The sequence below is a fragment of the Diadema antillarum genome, unplaced genomic scaffold, assembly GCF_040938485.1.
Source record: "Diadema antillarum isolate AM-2024a unplaced genomic scaffold, OU_Dant_1.0 scf00000120, whole genome shotgun sequence".
Taxonomy (NCBI): domain Eukaryota; kingdom Metazoa; phylum Echinodermata; class Echinoidea; order Diadematoida; family Diadematidae; genus Diadema; species Diadema antillarum.
In genome coordinates, this window is record NW_027271009.1 from 573,352 (window position 1) to 601,014 (window position 27,663).

At 39.6% G+C, this 27,663-nt stretch overlaps 1 protein-coding gene across 1 annotated transcript in view; it reads right to left on the reverse strand.

Annotated features, from left to right (window-relative positions):
* Positions 1-15,303, reverse strand: part of LOC139720066 (uncharacterized) — a 36,565-nt gene extending 21,262 nt beyond the window's left edge. The window contains exons 1-11 of the mRNA XM_071631438.1: positions 15,294-15,303; positions 14,064-14,228; positions 12,734-13,068; positions 11,812-12,079; positions 10,777-10,926; positions 9,973-10,062; positions 8,940-9,046; positions 7,992-8,196; positions 7,195-7,442; positions 6,560-6,728; positions 5,874-6,014 (exon numbers count right to left, since the gene is read on the reverse strand). Of these exons, the coding sequence (XP_071487539.1) occupies positions 5,874-6,014; positions 6,560-6,728; positions 7,195-7,442; positions 7,992-8,196; positions 8,940-9,046; positions 9,973-10,062; positions 10,777-10,926; positions 11,812-12,079; positions 12,734-13,068; positions 14,064-14,228; positions 15,294-15,303 (1,888 nt within the window). The remainder of the gene's footprint in view (positions 1-5,873; positions 6,015-6,559; positions 6,729-7,194; positions 7,443-7,991; positions 8,197-8,939; positions 9,047-9,972; positions 10,063-10,776; positions 10,927-11,811; positions 12,080-12,733; positions 13,069-14,063; positions 14,229-15,293) is intronic.
* Positions 15,304-27,663: the final 12,360 nt, after the last annotated feature.

Here is a 27,663-nt window from a genome sequence, read left to right on the forward strand (position 1 = left end):
AAGTATATCTCCAGAAATAAGAAGATGACCAAAAAAAAAAAGCGCTGAAGAGATGAAGAGAACACAAGATCAAAGTAAATGCTCTTGGCCTGTTTATTTCCATTACAGAAAGTTAGCATTCTATTGTGAAGCTTGTTATTTGAGGTTCCAATGAAGAAATACATGTATATAGAACACCGTAATTACATGTTCATTAGTATTATAGATATGCAGATATTTGTCCAAAACTATGAGGTGACATGCACTACTGAGTATGAAAATTGATCAATATCATTTCCAAAACCATTAAGCTCCTTCCTTATGTTATGCAGTTTATTCTGATTTGGAATTTATTAGAGTCAAATAAAGGAAATGTTGGCATGGATGCTGTAATCCTTGCCTATTTTATACATCAAAGGGTGGTTTTTATCAGCCAAAAACACAAAAAGTTATTAGTTTGAGGTTTTCAAAGGAATCTTATATTAGGATTGAGACTTGTTATTTGTATCTAAAAGAGGATATCAAGCAGGAGAAAAAGAAGTAATCCAAGCTACATCCCACTTGTTGACATAAACTTTATTAGAGTTATGTTTAATGCACGGTTGATGAAAATGTTTACTTAACTGTGTTATACAACTGGCCTTTAGCGCTGTTGTGGTTGGTCTTAAACTGAAGTTTACTCACACAACGGCGTAGCCAGGATTTCATCTTAGGGGGGGCGGTTAGTCTGCGAGGGAGCGAAGCGACCGAGCCCGAGCGAGCGGAGCGAGCGAGGGGGGGAGGGTGTGGGAGGGGGGTGTCCCCCCTCCCACGGTAAGAACTTTTTGCATTTTGATGTTGTAAATGGTGCAGTTTGATGCATGTTTTTGCGCGTTTTATCGACATGAAACAGTCCCACTTGTTTAAGGTAGCAGTTTATTTTGATGTCGATTATTATTGAACAATTTGCCTGTAAAATTGTATAATTCAAATACACTTCTTGTATCATTTCTTTTCACTGAATCATGAACGCGACTGAACCCGAGCGAGCGGAGCGAGCGAGGGGGAGGGGAGGGTGTCCCCCCTCCCACGGTGAGAACTTTTTGCATTTTGATGTTGCAAATAGTGCAATTTGATGCTTGTTTTTGCGCGTTTTATCTACGTGAAACAGTCCCACTTGTTTAAGGTAGCAGTATATTTTAGTGTAGATTATTATTGAACAATTTGCCTATAAAATGGTATCATTTAAATACACTTCTAGTATCAATTCTTTTCACTGAATATCATGAACGCGACTGAACGCGAGCGAACGGAGCGAGCGAAGGGGGAGGGGAGGGTGTGGGAGGGGGTGTCCCCCCTCCCACGGTAAGAACTTTTTGCATTTTGATGTTGTAAATGGTGCAATTTGATGCATGTTTTTGCATGTTTTAACGAGTTGAAACAGTCCCACTTGTTTAAGGTTGCAGTATATCTTGATGTAGATTATCATTGAACAATTTGCCTGTAATATGGCATGATTTAAATACACTTCTTGTATTAATTTTTTCATGAATATCATGAACGCGACTGAACCCTAGCGAGCGGAGCGAGCGAGGGGGAGGGGAGGGTGTGGGAGGGGGGTGTCCCCCCTCCCACGGTAAGAACTTTTTGCATTTTGATGTTGTAAATGGTGCAATTTGATGCATGTTTTTGCGCGTTTTATCGACGTGAAACAGTCCCACTTGTTTAAGGTAGCAGTTTATTTTGATGTCGATTATTATTGAACAATTTGCCTGTAAAATTGTATAATTTGAAAACACTTCTTGTATTAATTCTTTTCACTGAATCATGAACGCGACTGAACCCGAGCGAGCGGAGCGAGCGAGGGGGAGGGGAGGGTGTGGGAGGGGGGTGTCCCCCCTCCCACGGTGAGAACTTTTTGCATTTTGATGTTGCAAATAGTGCAATTTGATGCTTGTTTTTGCGCGTTTTATCGACGTGAAACAGTCCCACTTGTTTAAGGTAGCAGTATATTTTAGTGTAGATTATTATTGAACAATTTGCCTATAAAATGTTATCATTTAAATACACTTCTAGTATCAATGTTTTTCACTGAATATCATGAACGCGACTGAACGCGAGCGAACGGAGCGAGCGAAGGGGGAGGGGAGGGTGTGGGAGGGGGTGTCCCCCCTCCCACGGTAAGAACTTTTTGCATTTTGATGTTGTAAATGGTTCAATTTGATGCATGTTTTTGCATGTTTTAACGAGTTGAAACAGTCCCACTTGTTTAAGGTTGCCGTATATCTTGATGTAGATTATCATTGAACAATATGCCTGTAATATGACATGATTTAAATACACTTCTTGTATTAATTTTTTCACTGAATATCATGAACGCGACTGAACCCGAGCGAACGGAGCGAGCGCGGGGGAGGGGAGGGTGTGGGAGGGGGGTGTCCCCCTTCCCACGGTAAGAACTTTTTGCATTTTGATGTTGCAAATGGTGCAGTTTGATGCATGTTTTTGCGCGTTTTATCGACGTGAAACAGTCCCACTTGTTTAAGGTAGCAGTATATTTTGGTGTAGATTATTATTGAACAATTTGCCTATAAAATGGTATTATTTAAATACACTTCTAGTATTAATTCTTTTCACTGAATATCATGAACGCGACTGAACCCGAGCGAGCGGAGCGAGCGAAGGGGGAGGGGAGGGTGTGGGAGGGGGTGTCCCCCCTCCCACGGTAAGAACTTTTTGCATTTTGATGTTGCAAATGGTGCAATTTGATGCATGTTTTTGCGTGTTTTAACGAGTTGAAACAGTCCCACTTGTTTAAGGTTGCAGTATATCTTGATGTAGATTATCATTGAACAATTAGCCTGTAATATGGAATGATTTAAATACACTTCTTGTATTAATTTTTTTCTCTGAATATCATGAACGCGACTGAACCCGAACGAGCGGAGCGAGCGAGGGGGGAGGGGAAGGTGTGGGAGAACTTTTTGCATTTTGATGTTGCAAATGGTGCAATTTGATGCATGTTTTTGCGTGTTTTAACGAGTTGAAACAGTCCCACTTGTTTAAGGTTGCAGTATATCTTGATATAGATTATCATTGAACAATTAGCCTGTAATATGGAATGATTTAAATACACTTCTTGTATTAATTTTTTTCTCTGAATATCATGAACGCGACTGAACCCGAACGAGCGGAGCGAGCGAGGGGGGAGGGGAAGGTGTGGGAGAACTTTTTGCATTTTGATGTTGCAAATGGTGCAATTTGATGCATGTTTTTGCGTGTTTTAACGAGTTGAAACAGTCCCACTTGTTTAAGGTTGCAGTATATTTTAGTGTAGATTATTATTGAACAATATGCCTATAAAATGGTATCATTTAAATAATCTTCTTGTATTAATTCTTACACTGAATATCATGAACGCTGTCTGTTCAGCAATCAAACAGAAAAAGCATGCACACGAGGGTGTAGATGATAGGGGCATATCCCCTCCCACACGAACGTGATTTTGCGTTTTCAGACCTGAAATTCAGCGATCTGGTGCAAATTTTTGGTGCAATACTTTTTCATCGAAGTGTTAAAATCACGGAATTTTGCTCTTATTCCGAATGTGCACCATCTGTGTGTATGTATAAAGTCTAGTGAGGTAGAGCTTAGGGGAAGGGGGATTTCCCCTCCCGCTCGCGGAGCTTTTGCGTTTTTAGAATTGAAATAAAGCGATCTGGGTATAGCCACAGTCTACTTCTATGCATGGCGGAAGGGGGGGGGGGGAGGGGCGGGCGAGCAGGGAGAAGGCGTGGGCGAGTGTTATCTCCACCCTTCCCTTCCGATGGAGCTTTTGCCTTTTTTAGGTTGAAATTGAGATATCTCGTATACGCATATTTGATGGAATCAACATTTGGGAAATCACAAAAAAAAAAAACACCAACTGATGGGGAGGGGGGGGGGGGGACTGAGGGAGGAAAGGGTCGATTAAAAGGGGAAACTCCCCTTATACATGAGGGAACCTTGAGTTTTCGGAATATAAGTGATAAGTCTTGTGCACTCAGAATTATTCATAATTTTTGTGCAAATCTAAAAAGTGTACTAAGCTAGGGAAAGAGGCACAGAGGGGGAGGGTTTGGGAGGGGGTTTCCCCCTCCCAAGCACGAGAGATTTTGCATATTTTGAATTGAAATTCAACGATCTGGTGCACAATTTGAGTGAAATATTCAAAAAAATATCTTATTTGATGAAAGGTTGCAAAGGAGACCCGCTTCATGTGCATGCATACAGTATACACGCATTTTTTTTTCCGCCTCCCAAATCCCCGGTCCAAATCTTAGGGGGGGCGACCGCCCCCATCGCCCCCCCCTGGCTACGCCAGTGTACTCACAACAAAGGTTTTTCAGCATTTTCTGAAAAGCTCTATTTGAGTCTCATAAGGTGAATACATCATACAGAAAGAGTAGGCTGTGTGGCCAATAAAACCTAATACAACTTCACACAAATTTCAAATTTCTTCAGTGTTCCTTAAAGGTGTATTGATAGTATCCATGTAAAACATTCAAAAGGTATGAACATCTTATAGGTTTGACATTTATTATGTGCAAGGTATTATGGCTGCATTAATGAGAAACCTATTAATTGTAACATGTTTGGTGTTATGGTATATACAGTTGTACATAGAGTCATGTGTAAACATAATTGTGTGTGTATGTGTGTGTGTGCGTGTGTGTGTGTGTGTGTGTGTGTGTGTATGTGTGTGTGTGTGGGGGGGGGGGGGGTGGGTGTGTGTGTGGTCAATTTATGCATGCAAACTACCCTGGGTCCCAGGGTATAATGGGTAGTTTTCAGGCAATAACCCTTGTTGGGCGTAAAGGAGTCTGCGCCAAGACTACTACATGCACTAACTGGCACTGTCTGTCAGCCTGTTGGGAGACGCTACAGTACAGGGCCTATGGGACAGTGTAGTCTTGGCGCAGACTCCTTGACCAAAAACAAGGTTTTATGCCTGCAAACAAGCGGTCTGGCAACCCCTTTCCCGACCAGATATTTTGTCAGTTTTTATATTTTGATTATGTACACCCACAGGACATTCATATAGGCCAAGTTTGGTCCATGGGCTCCATGGGGTAAATTACACCCGCCGGAGGGCCTTTTCGGGGGGTCCCTGGGGGCCGAACCCGCCCTCAGGGACCAGGCTGACGGGCATTTTTTTAATGAGGAGGGTGGCCCCAGCAACTCTGAGGGGTCAAACCTTTTGGGCTTGATGGGGTAAATTGACCAGCAGCCAGCTCTCAGACTATTATAGATGCAGCATAATTATGGCAAAAATATGAGACTTATCGCAACAATATGGGCGCATTTCTTTGGAATCACAAACTGGATTTCATTTAGTAACATATATTTGATCGGATTTTTTGTTTGTTTTAATCGGTTCCCCCAGTTATACTATGGTTTAAAAAATATATGTATTCATTGTTCCCCTAATTTGATTTATCACGGGACTTGCGGGTGTACAAGCTTGCTTTTACGCAAGCCCCATCATATATTTCTCGCATTATGGCCATAGCTCAACTCTCATGTATACACAATGTGTTTATACCAAGACAAACCTTTGTACATTCCGGTGAAGTTTCATCTAATTTATGTTTGGTTAATTTTCGTATTTATATACTTTTTGTGCGATATGCGAGAATTGTGAAAATAGATATATTAAAAAAACTCCATTCCGTGTTCAAATTGATTTGAAGATGGAACTCAAGTTAAGTGGTTGATGAATGTTTCATGACAATTTGACAATATTCAAAAGTAAATGAGAATTTTGAAATTTCGCAGTATACTATAAGAAGCGGGGATGTCGGCCACAATCACATATCATTTATTTCTGTATAATGTACACAGAGCATTATGGGAAGGCGTGGTATCTGTCTTACCCGTGGCATTTTCAGTCAGATCTATGGTAGGGATCACGATCTTGGTACCGGAAGTGTCTGCTTCCAGCTCGCTACTATCGCCCGGCGATGGGAACGAAGTCCCACGAAAGTCTGATGCTGGCACGATGTTTATTTTCACTTCTAAGAAACAATGAAACGTCGCAAAAACATCCCACATGTTATACAGGTATGAGCAAATTGTGAAGACAGGCATATAGCAAGTAAGCATGTAGGACATGAGTATAATTATCGTTTAGATACTTTTGACCATGGGGGAAAGGGTAGGTCCCCTCAAAAGAGGTTGACCCCATGGTCGACCCTGACACACACGCGCGCGCGCACACACACCTACACACACTCTCTCCACCCATGAAATAACACTGGACAAGCATGCGTGCATACACTCACACACAACAGAGACACAAGACCGTCATAAAGACAGCACTGAATAGACATGATGATAATAAATGATAGGAAATATACTACATAATATTGTTTGAATTATTTCTTTTTAAAGCAAATGTGCACATTGGAACAAAGTATGAAAAAGATGAAAAGGTGGTTAAACCTTCAAAAAAAAAATAAAGAAGAAATCGAATAAGTGGACCAATTAGGAGAATTGGACACAGAAACCCCGAATGAAAAAGGAGAAGGGAAAGGCGGGAGGGAAGGAGGTGAAGACAAACCTGTATCTCCTACAGTAGCTGTCGTGCTAAACGATTCGTCGTCTGCTAAATCGCCGAGAAGATCTGCCGCCACGTCTATGAGGGCGCTCTCAAATTGCCTCACCTGATTCGCTGCTTCCGCTGGTGTCACTTCTTCGGCCGTTGACGTGTTACTTGTTCCAGATGAGAGCTGAGGAGGAATGAAGAATACCATTCTACTTGCAATCGTTCGTTGGTTTGTGTACTTTTCACAGTACAATAACTGGATCGCGTCACTTATGATAACTCATGGTACAAGTGTTTGAAACATTGCATTGTTTGTATTTTGAATGAATAGACTGAAAACGCCGTACAAGTTGAAGCTCGTTATGATGACTTGTGTGCCGTTCAATATGAGATTTGGGGAGACAATGCCATTATCACCACATTGACATCAACATTATGACTTACACCCCTGAAAACATGAAAAAAGGAGAAAATTTTAAGACAACATCACTTTGATGGTTCACGTCCAGGTGTCGTGTGCTATCAAATGTTATTCCTTTATTTAACAGACTTTCAGTCTCTCAGATCATATCAACTTGAATGTGGAGTGACATTTCACACTATAACGGACTACTGTCATATCTGAATATTAGTATGGGAAGCCCCCTCACCGGCAGATCTGCGACCGCATTCTGCACCTCTTGCTGAACCCTCTCTTCGCTCCGAGGCGAATTAGTTTCTTCTGTCGATGACTCGCCACCACCGCTGCCTGCTTCCACATCACTTTGGTCCCCTCCGTCCCCGCCGCCTCCGCCGCCTCCGCCGCCTCCGCCGCCCCCGCCGCCGTTTCCCAAATGCCCGTTACCGTCATTGCTGTTGCGGATGGCAAATTGTACATGGCACGATGGAGCTGAGTAACCTTGAATACAAAGATAAAAAGATATGAATATCAATATTTTGTAACAGAAATGTATACCTGTGCCAGAAATATCACGCGTTCTCATCAAACAAGAAGACCTAAATTTCGCACAGCAGCTTGCATCATCCCGATAAAATTAGTAGTAATGATGTAAGTGTTTCGCAGCACCGTTTTAACCATTTGTACCCCCAGATTTATTACCTGCCCATAGGTTTACGTGTGAAATTTGTGCACATTTGAACCATTAGTACAGAAAGGTTAAGAAATTGAAAGGGACCGTGTTAAATTTACCTGAAAGATCTTCTTTAGAGGTCCACCAGACAGTGCCAGATTGGGGAACCAAGACGTGACAAAAGAAAAGCGAGATACATAGGTATCTTCACACACACACACACACACACACAAACACACAACCCCACAACAACAACCCTCCGACGATGTTGATAGAATTTGAATAAATCTCAATGAGATTATGAAAAATTACTAAAAACGGGGCAACTATGGTAATGTAAGGTAATGACCTACAATATTGGCATAAGGCCGACGTACTGTAGTATGTGAGCACGCCGTCGTCACCCATCTGGCTGCCAGCTCCGCCCCCGAGGCGGATCGTGTCGTTGCTGCTCACGCAGATCCCGCCCGCTGACAGGTGAACCACGCCCCCTGCCCCTCCACCGCCGCACAAGGCTTGGGAGTTATCCAGAGCTGAGTCTCCACCCTCAACTACCACCGCTCCAGGATCTACCACTTCAATCTGATGGAAGTGAAATGGTACATTGTTACCCCTCACATGCGTCTGATTGCTAAAATTGGGATTTGTACACTTTTTGCAACTGCTTTTGTTTTGTTTTTCTCCTTTTATGTTTCCCTTGCCTTCACCCAGTCGCTAAAACTGGTTGTTGTGGTGGTGGCAGCATTGGAGTTCATACATGTATAATCAATTACTGAATCAATATCAAACTTTATACCGTGCTTACAGAAACATCCACACAAAAAGTGCAACAACGGAAAAAAGGCACACTCACGAAGAGTCGATTAATGGTACACGAAAAAAGTAATGCGATTTGTATGGTTATTGAAAAGTTTTGAATATCATTGTTTTCACACCACCACTTCTACACTTACAGACGAAAGTGTTCCTTGTCTTTATGGCCGTATTTTGTTTTGTTTTGTTTGTTTTTGGTCAGGCAGGAAGGAGAGAAAATTAGTCAAGGGAAGGTCTCCTATTCAAAGGCTATAGGCCTACACGACCTTAAACTGGAAAATATCAAACCATCAATTTGACATTCATGTGCGGTGGAACTGCGAGAGAAATATTCACAAGTCTCTTACAGGAAGATCAAGGAGTGATAATCTCCTTGGCAAAATCAAGATCATCACCAATGTCAGGACAAAGACCAAAGCGGAAAACCAAACCAAGATTGAAAACAGTAATAAAAGCAAGACGAAAAAGACAAGAACAGGGAGTAAAACACGTGAAAAACGTCCCAAACTTACATAAGCTGCTATGAATCGGACCAGGCCGCCGCTGCCACCACCTCGACACCACTGAGTAATGTTCGGCGTTTGCCCACCGTCTTGTCCTCGGGCAGTGATCGGTGCACCTGACGTACGCAGTAATCGGAAGAAAAGAATCGTAATGCCAAATGTAAGCCAGTTCGTAATCAGCTCACATACACATTGGTACCAATGACCTTTCTTGTTTTTTTTTTTCTTTTTTTTCTCAAAAATTGGTTAGGTACTTCACTCGTTTTCAAAGCGGCATAATGCATAAAAGCTTGCTCGATTTACAATTTATGAAACTCGTGTCCAAACGAATAAAAGCATGAACTTGCGTTTGGACGGGGTGACCAGAATAGTCAGTTAGTTGACATTCTAGCTGGCATCAAACAATCGTTTTGCATTAAATGCAATAACAACCTTTTTCTTTTTATATTGCCAAATACCAGGCTTGCTGTCAGGTGGATGAGCTTACAAGCATTATTCAGATAAGAAGCACATGAATAATCATCACATCACAGATGCTTATCTCAGTGAATTTACAAACAAAAATGGCTATTGGTACAAATGACCTTCTTCTGTTCATGCGCAAAGTGGCATTACGAACTGGTCTATTATCATCACTGCGTTTGCCTGGCCTTCCTTTTGACATTCAGACATGTCAGATGAGGGAACATCATAATTTATATCTACATTCACAACACTACAACAATGATGGAATATCTGTAACATTAATGTCGCTATGATCGATATTGAATTCTGGTACTTTCTTATCTTCAAGACATCATATCAAAACTGATTCTATTCTGTGCATCTAATTTTCCCCTTTTTTAATCAAAGTCAGTACCTGAACCTCTTTCCTATATATCCTGGAATACTTATCGTGGTACGGGAAAGATAACAATTTGTTGTTTGTTTTTCATTTTAGTTTCTTTCTTTCATAACAAGTCAGTCTGTTAGCCTGTTGTTTTTTTTTTATCATCACGCGACATCTCGGAACCATTGGGGCTCGACACCTCTTATTTCTTACCCACGTGTATCACACCAGACGATGCAATCAGCTCCAGGGCGCCACCCCCAGCCGCTCTCTCGGCCGACTCCTCGTCAGACACAACCCCGCCTGAAATGTTCACCATCGGTTGTTGATAATGTCACAATGTTATATTATGCAAGCAAGGGCGGACACACAAAGTAATATTCATATCCACATATACAAGCACACATGAACACACTCACACGACATACACTCAAAACACACACACACACACACACACACACACACACCGACATACTATCTAACACACAAACAAACCCACAGACTTACTGTATATGCATAGAAATAAATCTGTTTTTCCATTCGTCAAGAACGCATTCATTTCGAGTCAATTATTGGGGATTATAAACGATGGTGCATGAGATCGATTATCACAAAATCAAATCTCATTTATCAATTACTTAAGGCAAACTGATGATGACAAAACTTAGAATGAAAGAAAAACACACACATACACACACACACACACTCAAAAGAAAAACCGCTGATTGCAAGGAATCTCGTTGCATTATGCACTGCATAACATCGGTTGCTGAAGATGATAAAATTTTCATGTGCATTGTTATATCGATTTTTGCTACTTACTGAACAACTGACACTAATATCAATTATATTAGATATTGATTATGCATTCTCTACTTATTTTGAAAGTTATTTGGTACATACACGTATTGCAGTTTATAAAAAAAAAGTTTTGTAAACTACTTCCTTAGTTCCATTCCATTGGAAATATACATAAGCTGAACGAAACGTGAAGCTGAAATAAACGCTAGTCCTCACCTGCACTTCCGCCGACAAGATGCCTGGTATCGTTCACCAGGTAAGGCTGGCTGTATTCGGGGTTTGGGGTCGAATTTGGGGTCCCGCCCACTCCACCATGCCCCGCCCCGTCACTCGTGTAAGGTGCACCTAACCCTGGTCCTCCCTTATCTTAGTCAGATGATGGAAGCCAAGGTGGAAGAAAGAAAACAAGAGAGAGAGAGAGAGAGAGAGAGAGATAATGTGTGTGTGTGTGTGTGTGTGTGTGTGTGTGTGTGTGTGTGTGTGTGTAAAAAGTGAAGATACCACAATATACAATGTGAAATAAAATAAAAAAGTTGAATTTTACAATGTATGTCCACGTATCCACCGCGTACCATTTCCAGATTCATTTTGCCGTTTACTTTTCGTAAACTCACCTGGGCATCCCATGACCAATTAAGGTATCCTTCTGGGGAAAATCCCCTCAAGAATACTTAATCTGGCCTACATTTCAAAGACCAGAATATATTTTATTACTCACTCATGCCCCCCCCCCCCCAATTCTCAACAAAAAGAATAATACGTTCAATAACTTTTAAACTTGCAATTTACAAAACTCAGTAACCTGAGTGATTCGTGATTGGACACTTCTGGTCATCGCTTAACAGAAAAAAGAAACAGCAACTAGTATTATTCAGGGATAAGCAATATAATAAAACGGAGAACGTTTACCAAGCTTCCGTCTTTCATGTGACTATATGATGTCTGACATTCTATCAAACTGATAGTCACGAATTTAGCGTTTCACCAGCTATCATAAATCAACAAAAGGAGTTACATCAAATTATTTTTGAATTTCGCACTACTTTGGCTCACAGTATATAATATGCATCTGTGTACTTTCTATATAGATCAAGTAGATCATTCTGCGTAGATCAGGGCCCCCTTTTATGAAGAGCAATAATTCATTATATAGTTGAGTTCTATCATAAGTCTATGGCAGCCTGTATGTTAAGGAAATTTGCAATCGATCATATGTTTTGATAAAACGGGGCTCATGTCTTCTTCTCTTACTTCCGAAGCCACCGAGGTGCCAGTCGGATGACGACTTCGGCCGTGTTCCGTTCACCACGTCTACGTGGATCGTCGTGTTGACGACGATGTGACCAAGTACGCTCTCGATGCGGAGTGCATTACGTCCCTTGATCTCGACGTCCAGCCTGCGGCCGAAATAGACCGACCCGTCGACGAGGAACGATGCCACTCCATAGAGCCAAGTTCTGTTGAAATCGTCATCGAAGTCCTCAAAGAATACATCGCCACGGAGCACGACAAACTGAAAAATATCAAAAGTAATTGTAAAAGATTAAAAAGAATAACCTTCTAATTCCATGAATGCATCGAGCTGAAGAAGAAGTCAATAAATTCAATAAGAATTGATTGAATTCAATAAGTTCGTAGTAAAAGCCTTAAACTGCTCAAAAATCATCAAAGAGATTAGAGGATTTGAGGACCCGTAGATCTAAGCAAGTGTTTCATTGGACCATATTTTCAGGAAATTAGAAACCGATGGAGTGACAAGATGATTGGTTGGGCATTACAACCTTGCAGGAAACTGTCAAACTTTAGTATCAGAATGGAATCGCACTATACCATAGTTGCAATACGTTGTATCCATACGATGTATAGATAAATCATGAAGTACATCAAAATACCTTGTCAGAAATAGCAATGTATTCACTCTAATTCAATGTACCTGATTTTCTTCTTCAGTTGACGTATACATACGATCTTTGGGGAGTCTTATCTCCATTCTTTTTCATGAAATTGAGTCATATTAGCGTATTGGGTCCCATAACATGATATCTATGAGAGCTTCCTCTCTTAGCCCTATTGCTTTTAATTACTATAGTTCATTCACGTTTCCTTCAAAAGAATGTTTACGATTACTGTATTAATATACGGAGACTATAATAAACTTGGAGGAGTGATATACCTTCTCCGTTGTTTCGTTGTATCTCGCGCGGCAGTCGTACACCTCGTCTAGGCCTTCGACCTTGTCGCCTTTTCCAAGTTCCGTGGTGCTCTCGTCAATGATAGCCATCGTGGTTGCGAAGGTCTCCGTCACAACCGTGGCTTCCTCGCCGCTCGTCGGCGTATTCGGGTACGTTTCATCTTCGGTGAACTGATGGTTGGTCGGAGTCGCATTGTTGGAATCGCCCGTGTCGCTCATGGCTGTTTTCACCCCAGGAGTTGCTGTGACGTAGGAAGAGTCCACGCCACTCGGCTGGTATGTCTTCGGCCACGGGTAAGACAAGTTCCAGGCGTTGTCTGCTTACATTTAGATGAACAGATGATCAAAACAAATAGCAATAACCAATATTCATATAGCGCCTTTTCTATACAGGCTCAACTCAAAGCGCTTAAACAACTTCGACAAAATACAAGAAATCAGCAAAATTTACAAAACAAAACAAAAGAAAGAACAAAGGAAAACAAATAAACAATGGTCGACTTTAAACTTGTCAGATCATTAGCAGTGGAAGTAATTATTGAAAGGCCTTACTTTTGAACAAAGAAGAGAGAAAGGGACACAGACAGACAGACGGGAGGGGGAGGAAAGAGAGCGGGTTGACAAAATTAGAAAACAAAAGGCAGGAGAGAGCATTAAAGATCACAGTAATCTGGAGAGTTTCCCCCTTCTTCTCTCTTCAAAACAACAACAACAACAACAACAACAACAACAACAACAACAACAACAACAACAACAACAAACAAACAATAACTACCAAACGATCAAACAGACAAGCTAACAATCGTGACATTGGAAGCCTAATTATAGATATCATTTGATATATGTTAGAATGCCTCTTTTGAAAGAAAAAAAAAAGAGTTATGTGTGTTCTCGTAATTCGTCACAAGAACAGCTGCAACAAAAACAACAAACAAACATCAAAAACCTAAATCGAAAATAATGATAAAAAACACCCGAGATCTGCACAGAGTCGAAGAGGGGCTTAGGTCTTCAACTAGCTCTAGTGTTGCAAAAAAAAAAATGAAGCGGGATTCTTTACGTGTTTGAGCTTTGGCTCTGCTACATCTAATTATCAGTAAAATGACGACAATAATAATGAACTTGCTTAGAGTACGGACAGTCACGATCATGATAATGGTAATGATAATTATAAAAAACAAGTGATAATAACTTGTAGTATAACCTCGTATCAAAATAACGATTAAGATGAATAAACACTCTTAGAATTGATGGCAACAACAAAAATGGCTACGCTTATGTTTTTTTCTGGGGACTAAACGATTTCTCTCACTCGTAAAGCCAAAGTGGTGTCCAAGGTCACCGATCGTAATATTACAGGGGGCCGTGCTGTTCAGGCACGATGCGGGGTCCGTGTCATTATCTCCTCCGTCGCACACGATGTACCACAGTCCACAGTCTGTATCGATGACTAACTTTCCTTTCAGGAGGATCAAATCTGAGGAAAATCGTTAAAGGGGAAATCCGGTCCAAATATAAGTTAGTCTGTTAAAAAAGGAATAAAATCTAACGAGTACAACGGTTAAAAAATTGTCTGAAATCGGATGAAAAATAAGGAAGTTATGACATATATTGAAGTTTTGCTAACTTCTGCAAAACAGTTCTTGTACGGTGGATATGAATATGCAAGTGAGTGAGCTAACCATGTCATAACCTCACAATTTGCATTGATCCTGTACAAAAAAAAAATAAGAAAATTCAATGTTTCTGTCACTGAAGTCTGAAAAATGATGTTATTCTTGATTGAATAACTTAAGAATAGTGATCAATTGGATATGAGCCTCGGACCTAATGGAGTTTGAATGAAAAACGGGAAATTTCTAAATGTGCAAACTATATGGCAAGTTGTGAGGGTATGACATGCTCACTTTTCCATTTGCATATTCATATTGACCGTTCAAGAACTGTTTCCTGAAAACTTAGCGAAACTTCAAAATGTCATAATTTCCTTATTTTTCACCCGATTTTTATCAAAATTTTACCGTTGAACTCGAAATATATATATATATTTTTTTATCAGACCAACTTATATTTGGACTGGATTTCCATAAACATAAGGTATCGGCCCTATTCATCTCAAGCATAATTGCTCACGATGGTGGTCTCCTGCATTCAATTATTTATGTTATTTACTGGAAAATATTTTATATCTCTTTGCATATTTTGTACATCTTTTCTGCACAATACAATTGCGTATGTTTATCTATTTGTGTAATGTTATGTTATCATTATTAATTACTGCATTTGTTATTGTTTGCTTTTGTGCTTTCGAAATTTGTATTCAATTTGTATCTGATTGTATGCATAAATAAATCAAATCAAATCAAATCAAATCAAATCAAATAAACATGAGGAATAGCTTATGTCTGATATAAATATGACATATGATAACAGTAAAATGATAAGTATTAAATTTGCTTCCGTGTTATAGTCCTCAGCCTCTCTCTCTGTCTCTCTTACCATAATATTATTATTATATATATATACACGTTGCCCTATTTACCAACGCCCATTATGATACATTGCTGTAGAAAATAGAATGATAAAAGATTGATAAATAACCTATAAAAATTGGAACTGCGCAGATGGGGTTCACACAGTCCTAACCCCCCCTTCCACATTCTAAATCGAAATTCGTAGCTTATATGCAGCACTCATATTTATTTCAATATTCTATGCATTGATTGACCGCCTTCATCTGAATGCATGATATGCATCAGAGCAACCACATTGTCCATGTGCGCCGGTGTCCTGGCAATGTCTGTCACCATGTAGTTTCTATCATTACATTACGAAGAATTGCCTCTGAATACATCCGAAGCATGTTGCATGTTGTTAATTCCGCAACCTTGCACCTTTTGAATTATTCATTATCGCGTGTATCATGTATTTTTTTTTTGCCGAAATATCTGACGTAGTGACCATTCTGTATGAGACAGCACAGAACGCTTGTATTAAAGTTTGAATGCATTTTAATCAGCTGGCTTACGAGGTGGTTGTTAACGTGTTCCAACATCTTGCTGTCGTTTTATGGTATAGTATTTGTTGTTGCTGTAGTAGTTATAGTACTAGGTGTTTCAAAAAACATTTCCCACTTTTGATTCTTAATAATTCAAAAACTATATATCAAATAACACTGTCATTGATATGAGTGATAGCTGAATAGTGTACAATTTAGTTGAAGGTGGTTTAAATATGAAAGCATAATAAGTTTCATGAAATCCATGATTAATTTCACAGTTAGGTTCCAGACTTTGCTCTATTTTCAACCCTCTGTACAAAATTTCACTTTGCACAGGGGTCAATGGGTGTGTATGGGAGTGTGTGGTTAACACCCTGACAATGGTCCTGAACAATGGCCAGGGTTTGAATGCTTCATTATTTATTCATGAGAAATTCCACCATCACAACTAGTCTTTATTCAGCCTCTGGCAGTATCTGTGTAAAGTCAAACGCCTGTCGATACTGTCGTTGAGTCGCGACAGTGCTCTCCCTACTTCTGAAAAACAAAATTGCAATGAATACCTTCTGTTCTATCGTAAACGTGGTGACAGGAAGTAAAGAAAATCAATTAGTCAAGAGTATACACTAATGTTGTGTATATGGAGCCTCAAATAAATCTACTGTGAAACAAATCGCCCCAGTGATAAATGCTGCTGAACTCTTTAACAAAAATGATCTCTTTTTATCGAAAAAGCGAAAAATTTGTCAGACTACTGTATTTAATATTATTAGTAAACAGTTGTATTAAAATGAGGAACGTTAGATCATTTATGCTTATTTATATCCCAAATTTAGTGATATGTGAAGCAAAATTTGAAAATGATTGCCAGCTGGAATGAAATGTGGTGTTTGCAAGCACTTTACCGTGCATGAATTCAGACTAGCAGTGCCCAGGGCAATCCACATGAATTATTGATTAAGCATTCATGTGCCAGGGAGCGCCAGACTGACGCCTAGTCAACAGGTGGTTCAGGCATGTCCATTGTTCAGGGCCATTGTCAGCACACACTCACGTACACATCATTGGTTCCTGTGCGAAGTTCAATTTTTGTGCAGAGGGTTAAAATTTGACCAAAATCTGAAACCTTACTTCAAAATCAATCTTAGATTTAATGAAACTGATTGATGCTTTCACGTGCAAATTACCTTCAACCAAATTGTACACTATCCAGCTATTACTCACATCAATGACAGTTTTATCGGATGAATAGTTTGTGAACTATTAATGATCAAAAGTGGGAAATGTTTTTTGAAACACCTAGTATATAGCAGTAGTAATAGTAGTAGTAGTAGTAGTAGAAGTAGTAGTAGTAGTAGTAGTAGTAGTAGTAGTAGTAGTAGTAGTAGTAGTAGTAGTAGTGGTGGTAGTAGTAGTAGTGGTAGTAGTAGTAATGGAAGTAGTAGTAGTGGTAGTAGTAGCAGTTATTGTAGTAGTAGTGGTAGTAGTAGTAGTAGTAATAGTAGTAGTAGTAGTGGTAGTAGTAGTAGTAGAAGTAGTAGTAGTAGTAGTAGTAGTAGTGGTAGTAGTAGTAGTAGTAGTGGCAGTAGTAGTAGTTATTGTAGTAGTAGTAGTAGTAGTAGTAGTGGTGGTGTAGTAGTAGTAGTAGTAGTAGTAGTAGTGGCAGTAGTAGTAGTAGTAGTAGTGGTAGTAGTAGTAGTAGTAGTAGTGGTGGTAGTAGTAGTAGTAGTAGAAGTAGTAGTTGTTGTTGTTGTGGTTGTGGTTGTTGCTGTTGTTGATGGATATACAGGAAAATGGAAAATGAATGAATGAATGAATGGATCTTCAAAACGTACGAACAGGCAAAAGGAGTAAAAACAAACAAACAAACAAACAAACAAGCAATTCTTATGACTATGATGCTATATACGCTCTCACTCTAGGCGCACTCATCATCCGTTACCTTTACTCAACCACACACGAAAAAACTAGCTGGCGATGCAGCTTTCTCTTCGTCTGCTCCTAAGCTGAGGAATAAGCTCCCTCCTCTTCTCAAATCATCACCAACACTTGCTCATTTCAAACAAATCTTGAAGACTTATCTATTTTGATGTCCTTATGTGTGCACTGGACTTGTACTGTCGGTGCCTGGTATTTTGTATATATTTTATCTCCTATGGCGACCAGGGATGACATCTCATAGCGCTTTGTATCCAGTGGAGAAGGCGCTCTATAAATGTCTACTATTATTATCATAAAAAAAATAATACCGAAAAGAGCTGTGATGGTTAGTGCATTATCGTTGGCTCTCAATCTTCAAATCCCCAATACAAGTCCACTATAACAGCAGCTGTAGTGCTCCTTTACACCAATGTTTGGACAGCTCTGTAACATCACTACTGCATGCGTAGTCCTTCACAGCCGACTGTTCCAGCAGTTGTTTGTTTCTCAGAAGTTAATTGTTTCCTTTGTGACTATCAAATAAGTCAGACTTCAGCTTGATCCAAATTAGTTACAGAATCGTGCCCATATACGGTAATGAGCCAGTACAGTATACACGAGATCCGCCTGACTGGGGCAATCGCATTAAAGGGGACCTCCGGATGATTTTCAGACTTTTACATTTGACTAACTATAAATTACTTAAACTGAGTACAGAGTTTCAGAATTGTTAGTGATTGGGATGAGGAATGAGAATGTTTTTAAAATCTATAACAAATTGCAATGAACGAGGATGATGACATAGCAGCCTCACCAAAGGAATGCATGAGCTGGGGCTCAAGGAAGCAGAACAAAAGAAGAAGGCATGCATAAATTTTTCACAGGTGAACCGTTGAGCAAGCGGTATTGTAATGGAATTACACTGCTACATTTCTGAAATATATGAGGCTGTGATGTCATCAACACTGTTCAGTGTAATTTGTTTAAGATTTTTAATTTAATGGTTTCTCTGCTCAAGGACCACAATAAATTCAACAAATCTATACATGGGGCTGTCGATTTATGTATTAAATGATGTGAAATTATGAAAATCGTCCGGAATGCCCCTTTAACATTTCTCTTTTAAAGAGACCTAAGATCTCGCATGTACTAGTAAAACAAACCTCGGTAAGGGTATACGATCCAAGTTTTAGCAGTCATGTTTTCATTTTAATATAGATGTCTTTCCCTAGGGTACATAATAACTGTCTTCAATTATCATCGAAAGGTACTTAGCTATTGGTTGTATCTACTCAGGTGAAAAGAATGCGCCATTACCCTTCCACTATTTTTGTATACCGTGCAGGTTTGTGTGTGTGTGTGTGTGTGTTTTTTTAAATTAATTTTCACCCTGCCTAATTGATCGGGAATCTTGCCTCAAAATTAATGAAAAAACTATAGTCTCTTCAGTTTCCAGTGAAGTATTTCAAACTTAATCCTTGTAGCAACGGAAGTATATTCTGTTGACGGTCATCAGCTCATAATTGACATCTTTTAACGGCCAGCATGTGGTTATACCTTAGTCAGAAATGATAAGTGACACCGATATCCACTTAAGGATAAATTGATTTCATTGCAAAGCATGCACATTGCATCTAATGCATTCCTTTCTTTAAAGTTAATGGCCTTGTCCAGCACGACTCGACCAGTATTAAAAAAAATGGTCTCCTGGCCATGTCGTTAATGATTAAATGATGCACTGGTGAATGCACTGCATAACTAGGTCATATCTTACTTCAAGCTTTCATTGATTGAATCATCTTTTTTAATGACCCTGCAGCATTATACATCCGTAGAGCAGGAAGGCAGCATACATAATACATCTTATAATAAGGTCTGATGGGGGGGGGGGTAAGGGGTCCATAGTGTGTGTGTGTGTGTGTGTGTGTGTGTGTGTGTGTGAAACTTGTACATATTTCATACTAATTGAATTCGAACTGGCCGGCAGAACAATCGCTTCCTCGAATCTGCTCCCCGTAAATCATGTCAATGAAATTGAAACAACGGCAGGATTACACAAATACATTGCAAGTGCTGGATTAAATACACAATGCTTCGTCATCCATGGACGCGTGGAAACATAAGAAAGTCTACATAATTTACTGAATAACGGAGGGAAACTTCGCGAAAATCGTTCACGAGCTTTTCGACGTCTTTAAAGGAGCTGTTGTCATCAATTCAAGGCATTTGATTCTGTGCAGTATTCCTACATTATGACGTTGTATGACGTTAACAGGGTAGACCATGATGACGTGATATGTTGAGTATATAAACACTGCGATTGGTCAAGAGATTACATTTGGGTCTGTCTGCAGTTCACCATCGCCAAGGATCGCTGTTGCGACACGGATTGTCGCCCTACACGGATTGTCGCCCCCGGCTCGGGGCGACAATCCGTGACGGAGTTGGCGTCACGGATTGTCGTCCCCGTCACGGATTGTCGTCTGGCGACAATCCGTGACGCTTGTGCAGTTCCCAGTTTTTGACCTCGATGGCGACAATCCATGATGGCAAAAAATTTGTTGCGACACGGATTGTCGCCCCGTCAAGGATTGTCGCCCCGGGCTTCGGGGTGGTTGCTCCGGTGTTAAGCTTTGGTGGGATGGGTATGACTGGTAAGTTATGCGTGTGTGTGTGTGTGTGTGTGTGTGTGTGTGTGTATTTGTTGTGAGCTGCATGGTATGTGCTGTGTATGATTTGTAGGTGCGTACAATAAGTGACTTGTGTATGAGTTTCCGTATTGTTTTGTGTGTGTGTCTGTGTGTGTGTGTGTGTGTGTGTGTGTGTGTGTGTTTGGAGTATAATAATACAATATGTAGAAACTGTGCATGTGTGGTGGTTGTATAGTGGTAGTGGTTTGTTTGTCTGTGTGTATACGTGTGCCTGTATGCGTACGTGTGTATGTGTATAGTGGCGTATGTGTTTATAAAAGGGTATGTGATGGTGCGTGTTTGTGGGCGCAGTTTTGTGCCTGCATGAGCATTTGAGGGGTTTGGTGTTCGTGGGCTACGTAGGCCCTACGTATGTGTGTTGTGTGTGAGCGTTAGTGTGTCTACGCAAGGCCCCAGTCACATAATGCTCCGCGTCCGGCGCGCCGGACGCGGAAATAAGTCATTTTTTTCTGCGGACACCCGCGGATCCCTTGCTGTCACCAGAGCATTTTTACAAAACATACGGAAAAAAATATGCGGGCGATACGGAGAGATACGACCGAATGCGAATACTTGCGTCCACTTGCGGATATTCTTACGAATTGGCACGTAATTTTGTTCTTTCAACTTGCATAAACTGCCGAATAGTTCGGAACACTTGCGGAGAGTTGCGACTATTTACGGAGAGTTGCGGATATTTTTGGATAGTTATAGATTGTTATAAATAATTATGTACAATATGACGATCCCTGCCAAGTCAATGTATTATGACAGCAAATTTATCCCATATTGGACTGTCTTACATTGTACACTGGCGAAAACTGAAATTGAACTTACGTACAAATTGTTAAAAGTTTTCGCATTTCTTTAATTTGCTTTACAGTAATAAAAGATATATGAAATTTTGAACTTGAAGTTTGAATTTTATTTGTGCAGCTCAAATATGGATAAACATCATAAATGTAAAGACTACATAACATAATTATACCACAGATAGAATACGATCTAGATCGATAAGTTAAACAGAGTAAGAAAATATTACTTACAGTCATGGAATAGACAAACTGTGGTTACGCTGTCATTGTGCAGCGATATTCATGACTTTCTGGGTTATGTTAAGGAGATTGTTATAATAAAGCAATGCCTATTACATTTCCAGAAAGAAAAAACCACATTAAGACATTCGGACACCCCTACCACACCCAAATACAATTTAAAAAAAAATGTAATATCCATGGAGCGTAAAGTGGGTAAGACTATAGGAACATACAAACTCGTTCTCATTTTATATAATAGTTTATCGCTGTCCCACACCTTCCCGGCCAAAAAAGTGAAAAAAAAATGCTGTCACCTCATCCCCAACCCATAAATTGCCTTCCGAGTTTCGAAAAATATACATTCAAATAGTACAAGGAAAAAATGTTCAGCACCAATGGTCAAGCGATGTCATGCGTATATGGGTGCCACCTAAAATGACCATTTGTGGGAGAAATTTCGTAACTTGACTTTGCGGTTCTGCCTCTCCACCGCTCCGAGTGTGTTGTAGCATTCCTTCAGGTAAATGCGCTGCAGCTTGGCAACACGAGATGTGTGGCTTCCCACGCGTCTCTGTGTTCCCATGCGAGTGGAAAACAGAAAACGTCGAAGGACGTAATCGTCTACAGCATCCCCTGTACAATTCCCTGTACCTAGAGGTTCGTTGATCCAAAAATGAAATTCGGAATAACGAACCGTCGAATAAAGAACCTCGGACTAAAGAGCCTTCAGAATAACGAACTTTTGCAATAACGAAATGTAACCCCCCTCCCCACATACACACACCCGAACCGATACCACATTCCTTCCTGATGAAACGACTTCCCAATGTTGATAAATAAGACATAACGGACCGTATGCAGAAAAGCAGCATCCGCCCGCACGCAAGCACCACTCCGAATTCATAAACAAATCCACCAAACAAACTCATCAAAGTCAAAGCTGCTGATAAAATCAATATCAACGTTTATGCCAGCAACAGCTTACTAGGTATCCCTATACCCACGCGCAGCTAAAAAACACATACGCAAAAAGCTGACATAATAATAACATTCTTCCATCACACACACACACACACACACACTCACGCACAAACGGACACTAAATTATCATGTGCGCGCGCACATACACACTTCCTTGAAACCTCACCACGACTTTTTACATGGCATGTAGCTATGTAAATTATGTGTTAGTATTTTAATGACTATGTCCAGAACGATATTACCCAGCAAAATGTGCTTCGAGGGCGGGCGACAATCCGTGCCGCCAAATCCGTCAAGGATTGTCGCCCCCGAGCCGGGGGCGACAATCCGTGTAGGGGCGACAATCCGTGTCGCAACAAACGCAATCAATCAGATAATCGTAAACTTCTCTTACGTCTGTATGACAATTGTCTGAGTTTGCGAGAGACAGAATGTATTCTCCAAGTCCTCCACGTTAATTGCTCTATTAATAATGTTTAAAAAAAAGATGGGAGAGGGGGGTTCGGGAACTTGTAATCGTCCCAATGCATACACAATTTTGCCTATATAGTTGATATGTAGCTGGCTTCTTTAACTAAAAATCGATTAAGTCATAAGGCTAACAACCAAAGTGTTCCGATTTTTTTCCCCCGCGTCTCTTTGGTGTCAAGCAAGACCGTTGTCATCAAATTCGTTATAAGGAGTGATCGCAATCTCTCCCCTCATTACTAAAATTTGCGTCAATTGATGATGCCATAGTCATCAGTATTTTTGATTCATTTTGCAAATGTCGCATTATTCTCATTGCGTTCATCATCAGTATATATCACTATTATTATATTAGTATCTTTCTATATCTCATTATCTTCATTATCGGTATATATCATTTTTATATATTAGTATATATCATTATTAATCACAATCATTGTTTCTTCTACCAACATGCAGTATGCATTTCCGAGCATTAATCCAAACTAAACTTTAGAGGAAAGATGACGTGAACACATACCTGAACAATTGTGATTTGCATCCGTAGCTGTTGACAGCACCTGTTAAGGTGGAAAAATAAATGATAATGATACTGATGATGGTGATATTACATTGTACTGGTATTGCTGCTGCTGCTATAAACAACAACTACTACTATTGCTACTACTACTACTACTACTACTACTACTACTACTACTACTACTACTACTACTACTACTATTACTACAACTACTATACTACTATTAATGCTACTACCACTACTACTACTGCTACTACTGCTACTACTACCACTACTACTATTATTACTACTACTACTACTACTACTACTACCACATGTACTATTATACATGTAATAATAAAGGCAGTGTTGATAATACTAAACGACGATGTTGTTCCCGTCACGTTTTAGTCAACACAAATCTGTTCGGCGTACGTTAGAGCACGGAGCACCATGGTTAGAGTCATCCCTGTCTAATCACTGACATCAAACCGGCAAAGCTATTTCACAGTGCCTTCACTCCACAGTTACTGTGTGATTGCTAATGACTGTTGAGTTTTTGTTGTTTTCTTTTTGGCAGCTTTTGTATAATTGTTGTTCATGGTAATATCAGTGTATACATTACTTTAGATGAAAGCAACAACACGCGTCAACTTGTTACAGGCTACATTGTTTATGTATTCTGTTCAGTAGTGAATTGAAATTAAATATGAAATAAATACGAAGGGTTAGCAATAAAGTAAACTCCATTGCTGCTCTTTCAGGCAACCCGCCATTTGCGCTTACACTAATTTTACGCAGAAAAGTGTCGATGCATTCATCTTTTTTTTTTAAAGACAGAAAAAAAAGGAAAAGGGGGGGGGGGAGCTATCACGTATTTCTGAAACGTGCTTGGTACACGGACCTCGAATATACTACACAAGATGAAAGACCTCTTCTTTGACCCCAAATCAGATCCATTTCCAGGGAACAGCTGATAGATATGCTTCCATTATATGTGAAACTCTTAGCTGTAGGATTCATTTCGACGATAAATGTTGTTGCCTTTTGTTGATTGGATGGAATGTTGTTTGCTGTTCATTTCAATTCAATTTCAATTTAAAGATACTTTCATATTTCACAAAGTAAAGTGAGACGCAATATCCGGCTTGGATGCCAATGAATCATGATACAAACATAATATAGAACATGGTGGTCGATCTTTGTAAGTTTGGCTCTAAATGATAAAGAAATATGATGGAACCTACATAAAAGCAAGCTTGTTACACGTAGGTCAGTCTTGAACAGATTGTAATGATAGAGATAAGGATCACGTATGCGATATAGGACCAAAATATAGAAAACAAAAATAAAGGACAAGAATACCCAGGGATATTCTTCTCAAATACAGATAAGTAAAACAAACAAACCAATGCTGCAGACGTATGAACAGTTGCTTTAGCCATGTTAACAATAGATGTAATTATGATTTGAACAATTTAGAAAAACTCGACATTCGGGTTCTCAAAAGAGACGAGGAGGTCTTATTAAGGGAAATAATAATAGTATTATGTACACCAGTTTAAACATGATTTACCAGCCAGTAGCAATGAAGTAAGTACAACAAAGCCCGCTGTAAACGCGCCCAAGATTCTTTACTGTAGAAAGAAGAATACTGGTGTAGGGGAATTTAAGAGTGTTTCTTTAGTTTGTTTTTGTCAAGAATTGTCTTACTATAATTAATTGCAATACATGGACTAATAGAGATTGGATAAACACGATCTCTGCATCCACAATATTGTGTTCACCAATGGACAGAAAACGCTGTCAGTTTTATAATATCGGAGAACACAATCTTGTAAACAAATGACAAACAGTTTTGGTACAATCGATGAAGAGGTTTGTATTCTTGACAACACTTCACTCTGCGAGGCCGATGATTTGCTACGCAAACAGAACGATTTATTGTGAGTCGAGGATCAATGCGCAGTTTGGTAGTGCGTGTATGATTCACAAAATCTACACCTGCTTTGTTGGTTGGTGATGCTGCAAAAATGACTACCGCGAAAAATTCAGGTCGAAGGTGCGAGTATTCAAATAAATTTGCCTAAACTTACATAGTATACCAAAACTGTAATATGGAAAGTACATAACACTCTGGATCACAGGGTTTGAAATACTATTTTAAATGAAGTTACAAGGGTGGAAGATTTTATTCATGCTCCCTCTCCCGCCACCAGTTATCTACACAATATTTGATTTATTATTATTATTATTATTATAATTATTATCATTATTATTATTATCATCATCATCATTGTTATTATTGTTGTTAACATTATCATTGTTATTGTTGTTAATATTTTCATTATCATTTATATTATTCAATTAGTTTTATTCATCTTATCCTGCAGAGTTGGCCTGTTCAGTTTTGTAAAACTGCTTTCCAAAGGCGCCTTGCAGTATTAAAAATAGCAAACATCATTCTACATGAAGATACGCAATACGGTTAGTTTAACATTGTAAAATACAAAACATCGAGAGTGGATTAATGATACATAAGTATACGTAGATATGTAATATGGACATACATGTATATATATATTTTTTTCTCTATCCTCTTTCGATTGACATTACTTCATTTCATACATATAAAAAAATCACACACATATAGAGAGAAACATATGATTGTTTATACTCTTATTTATCATGGATATACATGTACATTATAGCATTGTTACAAATCCATTGATTCACTATATGGCTTTTCATCGGCTTTTTTTTTTTAATCCATAAACGGATGAACATGTTTGAACATTTACAGGGAGTGCATTGAACAAACTTTCACTCTGTCCAGAGTAACATTGTCGCTTGAAGCAACATTAAAAAAGGAGAGGCATAAAGCTGAAAGTCACCTCTTAAATCCCGGAGGCAGCATGCCGACAGAACTTTTAGAGCTAATCCAAATTTCATGTGACATTCGAATCATTTCCTCGCACGGTCCATCATGCGAGCGTATGAAACTGCTCTCAACATGCCTTCAGTTGACACACGTAACCATGGAGACGAGACGCGCTACCGCAATCTCGGCAATTAACATTAAGTGCGTATCAGCAAGATCAGGTGTTCAGGAGCAGGTAACTTTATAGATAGGATTTGGTGATGGAGATTACGAAATAGCTCGATCCCATCGTTTGGAAATAGAGGCATAATTGATTCATTAGTAACCTACTGAATAAACTAGTAGACGACATACTGCAGATTGCGTCTATCGACACAGTGCTCTAAGAGCATTTTCTGTAGCACGTCTCAAGTCTCAATAAACTGGGCCGCAAAGTCTTGGTTACACGTTACCATACACTGCGCCACTGAGTTGATGTAAGATAACATTGAAAATCTGTAATTAGTAGTAATGATGAAATGCTTCAAGAGCTCAAAATCTGTGCATGAAAGTTCCCCCCCCCCCATAACACTAGTGTCAGCATGGCTACTGAGTCTTCTTTTCAATTGGCACATCATTACACAGCCACAAGATTGACTTTTCATCATTATAGTGAGCTACAACTAATGATATCATTATTTTGGTAAGAATTCAAACCAAATCAAACAAAATAAACCTTATTTTCAGGGTTTATTCTCACCTATATATGAATGACCTGAATATAAGAATCAGTGCCTTTTTGACGTATGGTGGATGCAGCAATAACATGTTGATAGTAACAAATCATGATTTCAATCTAATATTTGTTCGACCGACATGTGCACGAGCTTCTCTGCATAAAGTTTGTTCCTACTGTCCTACATCTAAATAAAATTGACTCATAAGCTGTGTAAATTGTGAACAATATCCGGTTTTAATAGCTCCACTTGTTGACAGTTGGAAATCTAGCTAGAAAGCGGCGGATAGACGGATGGATGATAAAGATGGACGGATAAACAATTACCCTTGGAGGCTATAATGACTAGGAAGCTCAATGCATTTTATACCGAAGCATCGTCCATGACATTATTGCCTCCAGTTGTAATGTGGCAGAGCCTCGACGGAAAGTGGTCTGGAATCCGTGTAATAATATTTGGCCCATTTTAGTCGGAATGAATATAATCAAAAGGAGCTGCCGCTAAATTCTGCCATCGATTTTGCAACTTACTGGGTAGGACGAGCGCTCAACGAGTGCAAGGTCATTTTGCCAGCGGTTTTCATGTTTACAGAATAAGCCAATCAATTTATCCCCACCTACTCTTGAAAATTAATGACTCTGAACATTTCACTCTGTGTTACTGTTGGTCTTTCAGCTGTCTCTTCCTCTTTTTCCATCTCTCTCTCCTCTTCTCTCTCT